Source organism: Excalfactoria chinensis, chromosome 6, assembly GCF_039878825.1.
Source record: "Excalfactoria chinensis isolate bCotChi1 chromosome 6, bCotChi1.hap2, whole genome shotgun sequence".
Taxonomy (NCBI): Eukaryota; Metazoa; Chordata; class Aves; order Galliformes; family Phasianidae; genus Excalfactoria; species Excalfactoria chinensis.
In genome coordinates, this window is record NC_092830.1 from 37,591,151 (window position 1) to 37,609,707 (window position 18,557).

Consider the following 18,557-nt stretch of genomic DNA (forward strand, 5'->3'; position numbering starts at 1 on the left):
AACTGGCACTTTTGATGCTTTTGATGCTGGCGGTGTTCAGGTGCAGTTTGAGCTCTGCAGCCCCAGGGGGGCAACGAGGCGGTGTTTGCAGCGGGAGCCTGCAGCCTTGCAGGTGCTGCAGAGGCACTCAGCAGGGCAGTGGCACAAAGGTGCAGTGCAGGGCAGTGCACAGGGAGCTCTTGCTGCTTTTTTAGTGCACCCACGCCTTGTGTTTGGGGATCACAGACACAAACTGCGCCCTTACTAACTCTTATTGGAAAAGGCATCAGCTTGACCTTGATGGGAACAGAATGCCTTCGGTGATCTGAGCAGTGGAAGAAGAGACAAACACACCTTTCTGAGGACAGGATGCCGAAGGAGAGGCAGGTAAAGGGAAGCGCTTCAACAACAGGGGGCTGGAGTGGAGTGCAGAGCCAAGTGCCCTGTGGAGCCGAGCAGATCAGAAGAGCAGATCAGAAGAGCAGTTCTGAGCAGATCAGAAGAGCAGTACTGAGCAGTGCCTCCTGTCTGGGCTGACAGGGCACAAGGAGGCGTTACTGACGACCAGCTTCCTGTCTTCCTTTGCAAGAGGCTGGCGGTGCCCCGGTTCCTTTGAGGCAGTAGGAGAGGCTGCGGGGCGCGGATATGGAGGGGCTGAGGAAGTAATTTGTAAGGGTGACAAAGTGCATCTTAAGCTTTGGGCAGACGTACCGGAGGAGCTGTGTGGGACGGGCATGCAGGGACTGACCACGGCTGTTCGTCTGGCTTCTGCAGTGCTGAACCAAACTGCTGCCTGCAGCTTGCAGTCCTCAAGCTTCTCTTCCTATCCTTATGTTTCTCTGGCTGTTTCCTCCTGGCCGTGAGCATGAGCCTGGCCCTTCAGCTGCTCCTCACCTCTCAGTGGTGCTGCTGTCGCTCCTTTAGCCAGAGCTATTAGATTAAAAAGCTATTAGAGCTTTTTAGATCAGAGCTATTAGAAGAATTCTGTTCAGCCTCCCCTGAATGACTCGCAATGCTGATACAACCATAGCAAAACTGATATGGAACTGGAACGCTTCCTGTCGCCTCTTTGTCCCTAATAGCAGATGGATGCTGTACTGCTTGGTGAAGGTCTTAGAGCAAATTACTTGATCCAGCTTTGATGCAGGCCAGAAAAGAGAGCGATGATTTTTGGAAGAAGGGAATGCTGGAAAAATGCAGCTCAACCACTGATGGCTGTGCTTAAATTAAACTGCATCCTCACATTCCTTGCTCAGTAATCTTGTTTCTAGAATAGCTTAGGTTGGGGGGGACCTTGAGGATCCTCTAGTTCCAGTTCCCCAGCCATAGGAGGGTTGTCAGCCACTGCACCAGGCTGTCCGGGCTCCCATGCAACCTGGCCTTGATTGCCCCCAGGGATGGGGCACCCACAACTTCTCTGGACAACCTGTTCCAGTGCCTCACCACCCTCCGAGTAAAAACCTTCTTCCTAACATCTAACCTAGAGTAGTGCCCTGTCCCTATCAGACCATGTGAACGGTCGATCCCTGTCCTACCTCCATCATATTTGAAAAGCCGTGGCTGTCAGGTGAGGTCTTGGATGACTGAAGGAAGGGTCACATTGCTCCCATTTATAAGGGAGCAAGGAGGACCCATGGAACCACAGGACGGCGAGTCCCTCCTCTGTACCTGAGATCATGGGACAGATCCTCCTGGATGAGGTGCTTTATCATATGAGGAATGAGCGAGTGACCTGAGAGCTGCGGGGTGGCTCCTCCATGAATTACTGGGATGCGGAGGCCTCTGTGAGTCCCTCCACCCCCTGCATGTTGTTTTTGCTCTGAATTCCCTCCGTGGGTTTGGGACTTCCCAACGAGGTGAGTTCCTGATCTCACCTGGTGAAGCATCTGCCTTTGAACACTGCTTCCCACCCCCCAACTGCTGTCCTTCAGCAAGGGGAGGATGAGTGCTGGTGGCTGCAGTACAGAAAGGAGGGAACAGGAAGGTGACTGCCGAGAGGAGACACTGCCATCCGCGTTTGGGTCTGCGTGGGGGACTGTGCTTGGTGTGGAACGCGTGTGGAGGTGCAGAGCTCTCGTGCCTGCTTGGTCTGTACCCAGCGCAGCAACGGGTGCTTTCCCTTTAATTCAGAGCCGGCAGCACGCGGTGCACGGCGGGCACGGGAGCATCTGCGCGGGTAGAGGTTTGGGATGGCACGGAGGGAACAAGGGAGTCGGGAGGCTGAGGGAGATGGAGGTGCTCTCAAAAGCTGGGCTGCACGGAGCCTTCCTGGGGCTCCTGCGCGCTCCTTGCAGCAAACATGTGAGAAGGGGGAAATGGCAGGTCGGGGGAAGCTGGCGTGAGGCACGGCCGTGCGGGCGGGGCTGTCTGGGGCTGTCCGGGGCTAGACAGCAAACAGTCGTTCAGGCTGGATTTTGTGCTGCAACGTGGAGCGGAGTTACATCATCCGCTGCGTGTCGGCGGGGCCGGGCCGGGCTGCCCCGCTGCAGTTACATCAGCCGCCGGTCGGACCGGCCCCGCCGCGCTGCTGCGGCTCGTGCTGCCGGGACGGCGGATTGGCTGCCGCCGGTCAGCTGCGTCCGTCGGTTGGTCTGTCGGTCTGTCTGCCGCGCGGCTCACCTGGCTCGGGCGGTCGGTCTGTCTGCTGCGGGGCGGCTGCGTCGGTGGGTCTGCTGCCGCCGGTGGGCTGTGTGTGCGCCTGCCGTGCGTGTGTGCCGCCGTTGGGCTGTGCGTGCCGCGGGTGAGCTGTGCGTGCGGTGGCGGCTCCCTGCAAGTTGCCGTTTGTCTTCAGAGCTCTGTGAGGTTCCACGCGCAGGGCTCAGTTCGGGACTTCGGGCGGGTCGAGGCTCCGAGCGGGGCGGAGACGTGCGAATATCGCCGGCAGCGCGAGCGGTTCGGCCGCCCGTGCAAGTCCTGCTGCCGGCCGCCAGCACGGAACGCTCGGCTCCTCGCCGGGCGCTTCTCAGGGCGGTTCCGGCTGTGCTCCACGGCTCTGCCCCGCGCTGCGCCCCCGCTTCGTGTGCCAGACGCAACAGGGGATGGATGCTGAGCTCTCCTGCATGTCGTCTGTGGAGCGGGTGAGGTTGGGAGTGTTTGAGCGGGGCTGGGAGCTCAGTGCGTGGGTGGGCTCCATTCGGATGTGCGTGGTGCTGTGATTCGGTGATTCTGTGATTCTATGCTGGGCCTCTGGGCAGGTTTTGGCAGAAAGGAGCTGTGCGCTGTGAGCTGTGCGCTGTGTGCTGTGCGCTGCTCTGAGCTGCTGGCTGTGTGTGTGTGAATGTTGTGCAGCCTCGGCACGGGGCTGTAGATGGGCTGTTGTAAAGGCAGTTTGTGTGAAGCCTCCCTTCATTTCTGTCCCTGTGGATTCCCGCTGGGAAGGCGCCCGCTCGGCTTTGGGCTACGCTGACAACTGCCTTAGGAAGTTTCTTTTCTCAAAGGAGTTTTAAGCAGGTTTGTTAACCTACAAACTCAATAATGCCAAGCCTTGAATGGTACAGGGGGGTTTCTTTCTTTGTCATGTGTTGTATGAAGTCTTGCTTCATTGAAATCGTGTGTTTGTGGGGAGCTCGTTCTACCTCTGATTTGTTGCCTATGAGTAGCACTGTGTAGCTCTTTCTATGGGAGGTCAGTTCTTTGGGAGGAAAATATACATAGCAGTTTCATTGGTTGTTGTGCAGGACAGCAGGTTGAGGGTTTGAGCCCTCCTTGCACCTCAGACTGCGTGGGGAAGCCAGCTGAGTTCTGGACGTGGATCAGAGGCACAGCTGGCTGCAGTGGGCTGCACAGTGACTCTCTTGGAAGCTGTGGCTCCATGGAAGCTGGCCAGGAGGGAGGCGTTCTGCAGGAGAGCAGAAGGGAGCCTCGGCCCTGCCTGAAGCTGCCATGTGAGGGTGGCGTTCCTTACAGGCACTTTGGAGATGGCTTTGCTGGAGGCTTTCTTAGTAATGACAAGATTTGGGACCAGACTCTTGGCTCTAAATAAGGCATTTTGCATTTGTTGTTCTTGGTGTCAGCCTGTTGTCTTCCCCCTCCCCCTAATGAGGCAGAAGTTTGTTTTTTTTAGTCATTCCCAATATCTTTTGGGCTGTGTGGTTTGTTACTGAAGAGCAGAGCCCTTACAGGCATGGAAGTTCTAGAGAGGAGGGTAGGCTGGAAAGCGAGGGTTAAGTGAGCTCTGAATCCCTGACTCAGCAAGGGGGGGAACCGATCTGATCTGCCGGTCTGCAGAAGAGGGGGCTCAAGGGGGACTCTGTCACTCTGCAGAGCTGCCCGAAGGAGGTTTGCAGTGAGGAAACGCCTGGTTGTGCTGTGGGAGGTTCAGGGTGAGCACCGGGAGGAACTCTGACAGGAGGAATGGGCAGGAGAGGGTGGAGCGGCCGGCCCAGGTGCTGGAGGAGTCGCCATTGCTGGAGGTGCGAGAGCTGAGGGATGTGCTGCTCAGGGCCATGGCCTAATGGCGGACCTGGTGCTGTTAGATCCAGGTTGGACTTGATCTTCAGGGTCCTTCTCAGTCCAAACGATTCTATGAGCGTCCTGCGGTCCGGCTGGAGATTCTGGCAGCATCGTTCCTACGTCGCATACCTCCTTTTTGATACCTGGTTCTGTCCTTTGCCAGACTCTTGTTCTGTAAGCATCCCCTGGAGACAAAATAAAGAGCCTGAGGGAAGGTGATGTCTGACAGTGGGCAGCAGGTGGGTTTGGGGTGGGAGTCAAGTGGTGGGACGCGCGGGCAATGGGAAATGTGTCCCCCACCCAAGGTGTACACCTGAAACGCCAAAGTGACAGAGGGCATCTGAAGTCCTCAGGCAGTAACTGCTGGGCTGGTGGCCTTCACCAGCTCCTTTAAACCCCTTCATCAGAAGCAGACTTTGGCTACTTGTTCAGCTCCATCGTCAGCCCTGAATCCTTTTCCTGCTTTGTCCTTGTGATGATCAGGGCTGCTTTTTCAGGTGAAATACAGAACTGGAGGGGCTGGGTAGGTTAACGTTGTTTAAATGCCAAGCTATGTGATCTTTACCAGCCAGAATAGGAGAGTCATCTGCAGGTGCCTGATCTGTTCTGTGTAATTTGGTAAGGATTGTAAGGAAGCACAACGACGATACACTGATGGGGGTAATTAAGCAACTTCAGATGTTCATAGTGGTAATATACATGTTGGCCAGAACTGCCAGGCATTGTATCTGTCAAGGTGTGTGTGAGAGTTCCCATATGCTTACTGTGAGCTGTTTTCTGCCCTTCAAAGCTCTTGGTGCAACTTTTGGAATGCTATTCAGTTGAAAGCAAGGAGAGGAAGCAAAACTTTCTAGAAGGGGAAAGAGGTGTTTAATTGTGTGAGCACCATCCAGGAGAACTGCGCTCCTGTTCGTCTGCTTTGTTTTCTTTGCAGTGCTGCAGCTGCGGTAGGTACTTCAGGAATGCTGGTTATAGGAAATGGCCAGTCCTGTACCCCTCGTTTGCTGGGTAGCTGCTCAGGTGGCTTTAGGGCTACAAGAGCTCGGAGTGCTTTTAAGTTCAGTCAAGGGAAACTAAAGCCCAAGATCTTGGAACTGCTGTCCTTACTCACAGTCAGGGTTAATATCTCGCCGTCCGGGAGCTCTCAGAAATGCAGTCTGTGTTTCGGGAAGCCCTGTGCGCAGCTGGGCTCGATCCGCAGTCTGGAGCGGTGCCGCCTCCTGGCGGTCCCCGTGGAAACTGCAGCAGCTGCGCATAGCGCGCGGTGCTGTCTGACGGCGTTTTGTGGCCGGGAACGCGCAGTTTCTCAGCGGAGCCTCCGCCAGCAGCGGCGCGTTTTACACAGCATGAGGAGGATCCCGAGCGCGGCGCCTGAACGGCCTGCCGTGCGGGGCTGCCCGCTCTGGGGCTGCAGCAGCGCTGCCTCTGCCTGCGCCCTACTCGGGCTGTGCTCCACGGGCTGTGCTGGCGTTGCTCTCCCAGCAGCCCTGATAGGTTGGATGGGGCCGTGGTCCGTGGAGAAGCGCGACTGATGTTTTGCTGTGGTTTGTACGGGTGATCCAACCTGCTTCAGCTTTCTCCTCCAAGCTTCTCCAGGGACGAAGTTACAGCTCGTCTCTATTGTGTGTGGTTCACCCAGAGCCCTTTATGTTCTTGGCTATTCTGGGGAACTCTGCTTTGTTCTTCATCTTTAATAATAATCTTCTGCCAGCAGGGATGGAAGAGGAGCCCTCAGGCTCCCTAAGCCGCGGTATGAGTGAGGAGGGTGGGCTGATTCTTGCATGGGGAAATGGCATTAAGGTTGTACAGGAAAAAGAAGGCCTCTGTCTGGATGAGTGGGCTGGGGAGGAGGGAAACGCAGGTGGAAATGGCCGATGTTTAACCTGTTTCCCCACACCTTCCTCTTCACTTACAGATAGCTGTGACTTGCAGAAGGTGTCTCCCGATGTCGTGCCAGGCTGCCCTGCGCCCTCTGCTCCGCGCCGCCGGCTGCTGCTTTGTGTTTGCGCCTCGCGCTGTCGCAGCCACTTCCCGCTTCTGTACGTATGAGGAAAACGCGCCTTCCTGATGGCGGAGCTCAGCGGGTGTCTGTTGTGTCTCATGCTAAAGGGAAATCCCCTCAGTAACGCCACTCGAAGCTCACCCACTGCAGTGAGCAGCAATCCAGGCTGTGACTTTCTTCCTTAACTCGGCAGTACTCAGCAGAGTGCCTTAGAAGGGCTGCTTTTCATTCTCTCCTTCCAAGCAAAGAATGCCAGTAAAAGCGCTTTCCTTTTGAAGTTCTTTATGTTTCTACCCCATGCCTTCTTGGGAAGTATGGTCTAATGATGTCCACAGATTTCTTGGATAAGGCACACGCTGCAGGGTCTGAAGCTAACATTTATTTGGGTTATTGAAAAGTAAAAGGGTATTTGCAGGAAATAGCATTGTCATTTCCTATTCTGTTACAGAAACCCAACTTGAGAGAGCCACTCAATCTCTATTTGATTAGGGTTTGATAGAGAGAAGGCAGGGCTAGATTGGCTACTGGATCAAGAAAGATTCTGTGGGGTAAAAATGCTGACATTTGTGACCTGTGCGTGAAGGGTTTCCGTTTCCCATTGCTCTGGGGGCATTTATAAGGATTACTGAATCATGAAATCAAGGCTTTCTTAAGCCTATGGCTCTGTTGGCTTCTGCACTTGTTGTTTGATGAAATGCCCCACGTTTCTCCAAGTCAGTAAAATGGTCGTGGTTCACACTGGGAAAACTCTTGCTTAGTAATGGAGCAGCTTTAGCGACTTCATCACCTCTGTTCTGAGGAAGGATGGGGATTCTCCTTAATGATTTTCCTTTCTGCACTCTCACCGCGATGGTCCCGTTTGGCTCCTGTGTATTTAGAGCTCTTCCTTTCTGGGAAGGAAGCCTCGTGCGGATTGCCTGAAAGGTTTTGCGGTGCCACGGGCTTTGCTTTCCTTTCTTAGTAAAGAGATGGGACTGTTGGCAGGGGCTGCTGGGCGCAAAAACTGGAGTGCCTGGAAGCTGCTTGTCCCAGATGTGGGCTGGGTGGCCATACTGATTTCACGTGGAGCAAAGTAATGGATTTGCTTCTTTAGAAACAACAAAGTAACCAAAAAAGATGGGTTAGTGTAGTAATAGAGCTAGGGTAGCAATGAGAACTCAATTAAATGCAGGCCAAACTCCCAGTTTGCTCTTGATCTACTGTCCTTTTCCTTCCTTTTCTGTGTGCTGTTCTTGGATCCTGGTTGTCCCTGAGCAACGGCCTTCATGGGAGTCTTTAAGCCTTGAGAGACCTGAGAGCACTCAAATTGTTTCTGCTTCCTGTTGGCACCGTGTGTGATAGGCAGGTGCTGCACAGCCATGTGTGAGGCTGGAGGAACAGCTGCACTTTTGTTCCCCACGTGCTGCAGGCTTATTTACATTTGCAAGCATTCCTTCATGAAAGTGAGAAACAAACAACAGTAATCTCTAAATTCTGTTTTCTGCTTTGTATGAAAGAGTGGAGAGGTGGTATCGTTTTTTGTAACATAACAGTCAGTTCAGATCAATCATTTAAGCTTTCATATGTGAACCAAACAAAATAGGTTCATTACGTAAGACATTAAACGCCAGGTTTCTCTTTTCTGCAGTGCTATGTAAATTCCTGCCTTGCAGCAGCAGGAGGAATGTCCACATCACTCTTTAGGTTATAAAGGAATCTGATACGCTATCACAGAACACTAAAACTAAGAGACTGAATAAATTAAATAAGATAAGATGAGATCTGCCCATGGCATAAGATCGAGTTTTCTGTTTACTTAGAGAAGTGTCTGCATCTTAAGATGAGATTTTGGTTGAGGCTGTTTGTGCCATCTTGGCTTAGATGCACTTTTGTTCCCGGGGCGTGGGGTCCGCAGCCGTTTCTCTCTGTAGTAACGTCAGAGTTGTTCTCCCCCTTCTTTACTGCAGCGCTGCTTGCCTAAAAGCTGACCTGGTTTGATGCGTTTCTTGAATCATGATGTGCGAAAAACTGGGTGGTCAACAAGGCAATGTGGGTTCAAAAACTACTCTTAGTGACGTTGCTTACTGGGCTCCTTCTGCCTCTGTGCACACTTTGACTGCAGAGAAGAGCATCTCCACCATTGCTTCTTCAGTCGCAATTAAGTATGGCTCTGCACAACCCTGTATGAAGTGTACTGGAAGTGCTTGTCATCTGCCTTTATGCCCTGTTTGGTTTGGGACTCGTTTTTACCTGTTTGGATCAACATCTTTGTCAATTAGAAAGGATCTAGACTATCGCTTGCCATGTGTACCTTAATAGATCCTATTCCATTTCATCTGCTGTGCTGATAATGGGCTGACTGGCTTTATGATCCTTTGTAAGCTTTTCATAAACAAAGCTCTTGCTGAGGAATATTCCCTTGTTCATTGTCTGAAATGAGATGCAAGCCTTTTACGTGTTCTGCCTTACCTGAGCAATGCTGTGACTGTCTCTGCTCCTTGCAATACCTGTTCATTCTGGAGGCGGGTGGCTTGCAGGCTGTGTGTTCATCATCCCCCTTCTGCTGCCTCCAGCTTGGCAACTCGACAGAGTACCTCACCTCTCTTACAGCGCTGGTAAAAGCTGTGTTTCTTTTCTTTCCTAGCAGTCCAGTTTTCTGCTGTACTGTAGGCAGGAAAGCTCTTTAGCTGTATCTAATGAGTCAAGGCAAAGGAGAGTGTTCTTAGAGCTAGCACCTGTACTTCTGCTCTGAGTTGGATGGGCTGTTTAATGCTGTCATTCAGTCCTGGTTTTACTGTTCCCAGAGTCAAGGCTCCGACACGTCAGATATTGCTTCGTATACCTTAGGGATAGTTAGTGCTGCTGGAAAACCGTTCCTTCACTCTTTATTTCAATGTCTTCAAAGCTGGCTGCTTATTCCCTGTCATTGAGGGTTCTGCATTGTAAGCCTCGGGAAGGGAAGAAATATTACAAGGCTTAAGGGACTTGGAAGTCCAAGATAAACATTTAAAAGCGGATCTTGTTTTCTTTCTTTAACCACAGATCTCCCTCACCATTCTCAGAGTCTGAGGAATGAATCCATCCGCTGTTGGAGCAACATCCCATTTATCACCGTGCCCCTCAGCCGCACGCATGGCAAATCGTTTGCGCACCGCAGTGAGCTGAAGCACGCGAAGCGGATCGTGGTGAAGCTGGGCAGTGCTGTTGTGACGAGAGGCGATGAGTGTGGCTTGGCCCTTGGGAGGCTGGCATCCATTGTGGAGCAGGTAGTTTTGTGGCTGAAGTGGAACAGTTGTTTTAACTTGAGCTATTTGGTCATTGTGGGGTTGCAGAGGAGAATGCAGGAAAAAATCGCAGAGCAGGTTCCCCTGCGCTCTGGTGGCATAGAAGGTACCCATGGTATAACTCGGCATGATGAGTTGATGCTAGCCGGTAACTGAGCAGCTGCACGGATGCTTCCTGTCTCCCTCTTCAAGCACCCAGCACTGTTGGGACTGGTAAGAAAGTACTGAAGGCAGAAGCAAGGAAACACGTGGGTTGAAGTAAAGGTAACTTAATAAGTGAAGGAAAGAGGAAGGAAATACGCGATGCAAAGGAAGTTGCTCACTGCCTCCCACGGGCAGGCCAACTCCAAACCAGTCTGTAGATGTGGCCACCTGCGAAGACAACTTCCTTCCTCCCCTGCTCCTGCTCCTCCCTCTTTGGTTCGCCTGGTTTTAGTGCGAGCGCGATGTGAGGCGAGTCGGGAGATCTCCTGGACCCAGTGGTGTTGGCTCTGAATTTCTCCATCACCACAAGGCTCCCCGCTGGCATGGAGCAGAGCAGGGAAGAGCAGAGCCTTGATTTTGTGCAGGCACTGTTCAGCAATAGTAAACGCTCGGTGTGTTATCAGCGCTTCCAGTCCCTGAATCCCTAACAGCTCCATATGGGTTTTTATGAGGAGAGTTAACTCCATTCCGTCAGGCTCAGCACAGAAGAAACTTCTTGCGCAGTTGTGTATGCAGTAAATAAAACATGACTCGGGCACTGCGTGGGTCTTGTGGGAAGACAACACGAAAGTACATGAAGTTTGTAGGAGGAGCAGCCCCTTCCCAAGTACCCGAGCACTCGCAGATTCCCTCCAAGAGAAGCTCCTGACCTCACCGCTTGTAGGAAAAGCTGGAGGGCTCACCTAATGGATGGGTTCTGCAACACCAGATGGGGACTGTGGGGGCATTTAGGTGTGTCTTCTCTGTGAAGTGCAGTTCACATAATAGGTTATGTTCGTGCAAGTCCTGTGGCTGCAGAGCTGTGGAAGCAGCCAGGTGCTTTTCTTCATGAAGCGGTAACAAGCCGTGATCTCAGGAGTTAACAGTTTTGTTCTTTGAATATGAAATCACTGTATAATAACAACCGTGAGGGTGGATGGTGGTAAGTAAGTTGGTGGAAGGAACAGTTGATACCTCATGACTTTTCTGTATCTTGTCTTTTGCTATCAGTAGCAATGGAATTAGAGGTCCAGAAGTTGTGTAAACCACGTGGTACGTACTGTGAGGCATCAGTCCTGAGTCTGTCATTACAACTGGCACTGTGTGGGGGGGGGAAGAGTAGCAGAAGTGATGGATTGCATGCGGTCTTTTACCCGGCTCCTAGGTGGTCGGGAAAATGAGCAGGAGTGTCTTTGAGGACGGCTGCCTTGCTTTGTACGTCTGTCGATAAGCAGCTTACATCAGCAAGGAGTGAGCGTGGGATGTCAGCTGAGCCCCAGAGCCAGGCCAGCAGCCATCTTCCTCTGCATCCCAGTTCTTGTTCTCTACTGACAGGTGTCCGTGCTGCAGAACCAGGGCCGGGAGATGATGATTGTCACCAGTGGTGCTGTAGCGTTTGGGAAGCAGCGGTTGCGTCATGAGATCCTGCTTTCCCAGAGCGTGAGGCAAGCGCTTCATTCAGGCCAGAGTCAGCTGAAAGATATGGTGAGTGACTGCCAACATCCTGCTCTTCTCTGGGTGCTGGTTGGAACCTTCGTGAGCTGCTGCCTGACAGCTGTCCTCCTTCTTGTAGGCTATTCCAGTCTTGGAGGCCCGAGCCTGTGCTGCAGCTGGCCAGAGCGGCCTGATGGCACTGTACGAAGCCATGTTCACGCAGTACAGCATCTGTGCAGCTCAGGTAAGGGACGCCTTCTCTCCCAGCCTTACCTGCTACTTCACTCAGCGACAGAATTGTTCTTGGCAGTGGCTGGTCACAGTCGGTTTGGGTTCATGAGGCAGAAGTTATGTTCATCAAATGTAACTTTCTTTTATGACAAGGTTACCTACTTGGTCGACCAAGCTCAGACAGTGTGGGGTTTCACCAAAGGTTTTGATATTGTTTCTCACAGTGCCTTTCTGGACAAAATGTTCAGCGTGCAGCTAAGCAAGTATGTAGCACAGTCGGTGAGCAGTTGACTGACAGGTAGGACTTAAAGAACTACAGTAAAAGGAATTAGTTTGGGCTGGTGGCCAGTCAGCTGTGATGTTCCGCAGGGCTTTGTTTCAGGGCCAGTTCTCTGCACTGCTGTTGGGAATGCTCTGGGTGCGGGACTCAAATGCGTACGCAGTAAATTAGCAGATGGCACTGAGTTAGGAAGGGATAGAGGGGCCTTGCAGAGAGATACGAACAAAGCAGAAGTCTGGGCTGTCACCATCTGCCCAAACTGAACAAGAGCTACAGCTAAATTCTGCACCTGGGACGGGACAGCCCTCGATTCATCTACAGACCTGGGGATGAGAGGCTGGAGAGCAGCCCTGCAGAAGGGGATTGGGTGGGTTCTGGTTGGCAGAAAGCTGAGTTAGTCAGAAGTGTGCCCTCGGCTCAAGTGTCATGTTGCTAGCTGGCCAAGGGGAGGGATTGTGCTGCCCTGCCCTCCTGGTCTGTGATCTCCCCTTAAGCACTGTGTGCAGTTCTGGGCACCACAGTTTAAGGAGGATGTAAAACTATCAGCCCCCAAGGGAAGGTCGTGAGGTTGGTGCAGGCCTAGAGGGCAAGAATATTTCTCACTGGCATTTTTTATCCTTTAAATGTGGCTTGTGTTATCATTTGGTGACTCAAAGGGCTTGGCTGATCTGTTATGGTGTTCACAGAATCACATGGTGTTGGTTGTATGTAGGTTGCTCCAAGAATAATGCTTCTTATTTATTTCCATGGAAACTACAACAGATACAATGAGCACAAAGCCAGTATTTGATAGGGCACAAAACCAATATTTGATAGAGCAGATTCTCAGCTGCAAAATGCATTTTTTTCCACGTAGTCTCCACCATTAGCTGTGCATTTTTACCAGCGGTGAAGGAGAGCCTGCATGCCGTGCATGTAAACATCTGCACCAGTGGAGGTGACAGCTGTGCATGGCCATGCACAGCGCTGCTCGTCCTTCACGCCGGTGTCACCGCTGCTGAAACGCAGCTCCTGCTGCCCCGCTGCACTGACATCTTCTCTCTGGTTCCCATAAACATTAAGCAAGAGTCAGTGAGTGTTGATAGATGCCGTTTTGTCTGCATGGAGGAATTCAGCCCCACGTCTTTGTTTCATGTGCGCTTCTGTGTTGGATGCCACTTTGTCAGACTGCCTTCCTGCTACCATCTGTGGCATGGCAACAAAACTGAATGGGATATTAATGGGAAAGTTCAGCCTCTACTGCTGTCTCGCCAACATCTACCTCTGACTTTGTGGGCCACCGGAATAAAATAAGAGGCATTACTTCCGGAGCAGCCCCTGTATGTTTTATGTTTTTGCCAGAAGAAGTGATGGGCCAAATATGTGAGTCTTTCTCTCGCTCTTAGATTTTAGTCACCAATCTGGATTTCCACGATGACCAGAAGCGTCGGAACTTAAATGGAACGCTACATGAGCTTTTAAGAATGAACATTGTCCCTATAATTAACACTAACGACGCTGTTGTTCCACCTCCAGAACCGAACAGTGATCTGCAGGGGGTAAATGTGGGTAAAGTATTGCAGGGGGTGGACCTTTTTGTGGATGGGAGAGCACTAACAGCATTGATTACTAACACTGTAATCGCGAACACCTGGAGCAGAGAAACATAGCAAGTTAGAAATGTGGACAGCGGGGGCAGAGAACTGTGCCAACCTGTGTGTGACCCTGTGGAGCTGTGGGAGATGAGCATGCCCTGTTGGGCTTACACAGAGTAGCTGAGGCTGGAGTTCCCTGTTACAGCTCATCTAATTAAGCGCTGTGCTTAAAGAAGGGCCTGTTAGTACTGCTTGTCCTTTTGCTGCGTGTCAGTGTGGAGAATGTGTGTCGTGATCCAAGCGCCGGTCATCTCAATGCTGCTTTCCTGCTTTCCAGAAGGCTGCTTGCTTTCGTGCACAAAGTCAGCTTCCGAGAGGTTGCACTGCATGTGAGCAGAGCAGCCGTAAGGACTGAGATTGTGCTGAGGCGGCTCGTGTTGGTGTGCTGGAGCCAGGTGTTACACAGCTCAGTGTCCCTGTTCCTGCCTGTCCGTTGCAGGTGATTAGCGTGAAGGATAACGACAGTTTGGCGGCGCGTCTGGCTGTTGAGATGAAGACTGATCTCCTTATTGTCCTCTCAGATGTAGAAGGTTTGTGAGCAGTTCCTTTATGTTACTGTTTAAGTCTGCCGACAGCGATCACTAGACAAACCCGTGCCCTCTGCTCCTGTTCTTCTGACGTCCAGCAGGACGAGCACAGCCACCCAGCGTTTGGTCCGTAGGGGCTGCCCGGGGCTGCCCTTTCCAACCAAGACAGGTGATAGCAGGCTGCCTGTGGGAGGCTGGCGCAGCCGAATGGACTGCTTGCCCGGTAGCTGAGCTCCACGGGTAACTGTAGAGACAGAAGCGTCTGGGAGTTCAAGGAGGTGCGCCCTCTCTGGTGCGCAGATGGTAACTTAAAACAGCCACCACCGAGTTAGAGCTGGTGTCTCCTCTGCATCAGCCAGCATAAGGGCAGCAACTTGAGGGATACTGGAAAATGACACCAGGTTACTTCGAGGAGCCACGAGGAGCCGTTGCTTGCTTGAAAGCCTCCAGAGGAGGGCAGCGGAGATGGTAGAAGGACTGTAAGGCATGCTGCGTAAAGGGAGGCTGAGGACACTTCGTTTACCTGGCTTGGAGGAAAGAAGGCAAAGAGGTGACCTCGTTGCTCTCTACTGCTTCCTAATCATGGAAAATGGGGAAGGGGGTTCTGATCTCTCCTGGTTTCCCAGAGGTAGAGCATGTGGTGCATCTCTGTGTCGTTCTCACATCAGGCTCTGACTTGAAAGCTGGGACAATTTCCTTCCTGTGGCGATGGTTAAGCACTGGAAGAGGATTACTGGAAAGGTGGCTGATGCCTCCCTAAGGGTCTCATCTAAGGATAATGACCTTTAACAAGCTTAAACTCAAGGTCCTGGTATGGTCAGGCAGATGCACTCTGATCTTCCTCGGTCCCTTCCAATCGAACTTTCCAAATTTGTTAAAGCAGGCAAAGCAACTTAAGCTCGGGTTTTTCTGATATCCTCAGTTCCTGCCTTTTACAGCCAGGTTGTCCTGTGCCTACTCAGCTGTGTGCTGATGTTTGTAAGCCCCGATACTGAACGTAAACAGCTGTAAAACGTCCCTCTCGCTTTCTCTCTGACCTCACTGGAACATCTGCCTCAAATCTTGTATGCTGCTATTTGGCAGCTGGGTTTTTCAGTTTCCCTTATTAGCTACAATTTTGGTAAAACTGTTTCTTGGTTCTATATGTTGTGTTTCATGCTTTAATTTCCATGCAGAGGAGGGTTCAGGGGAAGTTTTAAATCACGTTAAGTGCTACACAGCTTTTCAGTCTCAACAATGTATTTCAAGGTGTATTTTTTTCTCTTTTTTTTAAAATTCTTTTCTTTAAATGTTTACTTCAGGACTCTTTGACAGCCCTCCAGGATCTGACGATGCGAAGCTCATTGACATATTCTACCCAGGAGACCAACAGTCTGTGACGTTTGGAACCAAATCTCGAGTGGGAATGGGAGGCATGGAAGCCAAGGTAGAAACTTGGAATGTTTTCTTATTGAGGGGGAAAGTGTGAAAAGGGAAGCAGCTAATATGAGACTGGGACGGGTGGCTGGTAGACTAGATAATTTCAGTGCCGTTCAGAGGAACCGCAACAGGCTGTAATTAGGGGCAGACAGGAACATCTTGAAATGCAGCAGAAGGCAATGTGAAGCCCTTTGCTGATGGAGGAGCAGCTTCAGTGGTGGTGGCCAGATGGCTACGTCAAAGCAGTGCTTGTGAAGAGAGGTCAGTCCAGTTGTTGGCCAGTCAGCAGCAGCGCTCCCCAGGGCTCAGTACTGGGGCAAGTTTTGTTCAGTGCTTTTGTGGAACATTTTGATGAGGGGATGGATGCACCCTCAGAAGGTTTGCAGATCTCACTGAGGTGGGTGGGGGTGTTCGTCGTAGCCTTGTGGAACAGCGGCTGTAAGGTGGTCTGTCAGCAAAAGGTCCCGAGGGCGCTGATCAGCAGAGAACTGACATTCAGCCAGAAGCACATCCGTGTGGTCGGAGTGCCGAGGAGGCCGGCAGCTTCAGTCTGCTCCCAGAAATAGCGCGTCCAGCAGGGCTGCGGCTGCAGCTGCCGCTCAGAATGTGGCACTGGCAAAGCCGCTCCTGGAGTGCTGCTTTCTGACCTCAGTCCTTAGCTACAAGAAAGATGCGGCATTGCTGGAAATGCTTTGGAGAGGAGCAACGGGGCTGCTGAAAGAGTCTAGGAAAAAAAAGGTACAGCAGGGAGTGGCTGAGGGAGCCGGGGTTGCTCATAGTGAGGAAAAGCCATAAGAGCTCACAATGCCCTTCAGGCCAATGGCACCTGGGGTTGCATTGGAAGAATGCAAGCAGCGGGTCGGAGGAGGTGGCTGTTCTTCCCTGCGTAGCACTGGTGAGGCTGACAGGAAATCTGTGTCCTGTTCTGAGTGCCCCAGTACGGGGAGATGTGATGTACCACAGCGAACCCACTGGAGAGTCAGGAGTGCACTTAGAGAATTGGAGGGTCTGTCACCCAAGGAGAGGCTGAGGAAGCTCCCACTATTTACACCAAACAGAAGAAGGCCCGGGATATCCTATTGGTGTGTTTAAATACCTGAAGGGAAGGTGTAGAGAGGACCAAGTCCAGCTTTTCTCAGTGATATCCAGGGAACGGACAAGAGGCGATGGGCTCTGACTTGAAATACAGTAAATCCATCCTAAATGTAGGTGCAGTGACACAGGTTGCCCAGAGAGTTTGTGGACTCTCTGTGCTTTAAGGTGTTCAAAGCCTGACTGGGCAGCATCCTAAGCAATGCAGTCTGGTTGGCTCTGCTTTAAGCGAGGGTTGGAGAGGGCAATCTCCAGAGATCCTTTCAGCCTCTGCTGTTCTGTGAGCGCCCTCCCATGGCTGGGCCTCTGTGGGACCCACGTGAATTGAGAAGAGCAACTCAACAGATGCACCGAACGAGTTGGTAAAATGTGACATTTGGAACAATGTCAAGTTGGTGTTTTGAATTAAGAGTCAGCCCTCGCTGCTTTCTTACATGATAATCCAGAGACTTTTGGGATCCCCATCACTTGAATCTCGCATGGTACTTCTGCCATCATTCTGTGTTTGTCTGCTTCTGGAAGGTATAGTGGTGAAGATGGAGGATCTTCAATTCTGGAATGGAAGATTTGAAGGAGTTAGAGTCGATGATTTATGGTGCTGCGCAGGGTCAAACGCCTTCACTGTCCAATGCTGTGGATGAACGTGAATGTATCGTGAGACTTAAGAATATGTTACTGGAGGGAGAGTCTGACTCCCCGAGGGGCCATGTTGCTTTCCAGAGGGGCCCTGACAAGCTGCAGAGTTGATCTGACAGGAATCCCACGAAGATCAACAAGCATGGAGTCCTGCATCTGCAAGGAAATAAAGCCAGGCATCAATGTGTGCTGAGGACCATCCAGCTTGAAAGCGACCCTGCCGAAAAGGACCTCACAGTCCTGCTAGAACTGGAACGTGAATCAGCAACGCACCCTTCCCTAAGAACTCTAAGGGTATTCACAGCAGCATTAAGCAAAGTGTCGCCAGCAGGTAAAGAGAGGTTGCACCTACATCACGAGAGAGATCTGGATATACTGAAAAGAGGCCAATGGAAGGGCACCAAGACAGCCAAGGAACTGGAGCTCCTCTCCTGCGAGCAGAAGCTGAACAATATATATACACATATATTTTGTGAACAGTGTGTCCAGATACATGAAAGGAGGGTGCGGAGAGGATGCAGACAGGCTCTTTCCAGAGGTGTTCAGTGCCAGGGCAAGAGGCAGTGAGCACCAACTGGAACACGAGAGGTTCCATCTGATCATGAGGAAGCGCTTCCCTGCCATGCTGGCGATGGAGCACTGGCAGAGGTTGCCTGGAGAGGTCGGGGACTCTCCGTGTCAGTGATCTTCAGAAGCCCCAGGACACGGCCCTGGGCACCCTGCTCTGGGTGTCTCTGCTGGAGCATGAGGTTGGAGCAGATGGAACAGAGGTCCCTTCCAGCCTCAACCTTTCTGTTATTCTTTCTAATGTTTCTCACGATGCTGAGCTGTGAACTGCCTTAGGAAATCTGCACCTATCAATACTAAGTTGACTTTTAGAAAGCTGTCTGTGAACAGAGAAATACATTTTGATAAAGCACAGAAAGACCAAAGTCAAGATGTAGATATAGGTGATATAGAGCAGGCTTCTGTATCAAGCTAAGACTGGAGGACGGCAGGAGGAGGAGATATCTGAGTGTTTTATTTGGGAACTATGGGATGTATAGAGCCTGATTAGAAGTGAATTACATTTGGCTTATGTATGGTTTATGTATGTATGGTTTATGTGAATCGCATTTGGTGTATGTAATAGTTCAAACAGTGCTGTGGATTGGTGAGAGAGCTGCCAAGGTGAGGGAATACTTCTCTGAAAGTGGTGATCTGTTAGAGATATTGGTGTCTACAAGTTTGAGTCACGTAAAAGGGAATCCAAATGCTACCGTCTTAACAAGAATATGGTAGAACTGAGAACCAGTTGATACTTTTCAAAACTGAAGTGTCCACAATGGAGCAAACGGTGTGGTTCAAGTATTGATGATTAGCATGAAATCTGAGCAAACAAAAGTGGAGCACTTGATGGTCTTGTGGTAGTCCAGAGCTCGCTAT

At 51.4% G+C, this 18,557-nt stretch overlaps 1 protein-coding gene across 5 annotated transcripts in view; it reads left to right on the forward strand.

Annotated features, from left to right (window-relative positions):
* ALDH18A1 (aldehyde dehydrogenase 18 family member A1) overlaps nt 1-18,557 on the forward strand; it is a 37,688-nt gene that overhangs the window by 2,370 nt on the left and 16,761 nt on the right. Inside the window, exons 1-8 of one of the 5 annotated variants that reach the window (XM_072339462.1) lie at nt 2,112-2,280; nt 6,347-6,470; nt 9,455-9,678; nt 11,215-11,364; nt 11,453-11,557; nt 13,210-13,368; nt 13,898-13,988; nt 15,287-15,411. In XM_072339462.1, the coding sequence (XP_072195563.1) occupies nt 2,209-2,280; nt 6,347-6,470; nt 9,455-9,678; nt 11,215-11,364; nt 11,453-11,557; nt 13,210-13,368; nt 13,898-13,988; nt 15,287-15,411 (1,050 nt within the window). In that variant the 5' untranslated portion in view covers nt 2,112-2,208. Of the gene's footprint in view, nt 1-2,111; nt 2,281-2,484; nt 2,643-6,346; nt 6,471-9,454; nt 9,679-11,214; nt 11,365-11,452; nt 11,558-13,209; nt 13,369-13,897; nt 13,989-15,286; nt 15,412-18,557 lie in introns of those variants that run through there. The other 4 variants (XM_072339463.1, XM_072339466.1, XM_072339464.1 and 1 more) reach the window with 4 other exon arrangements.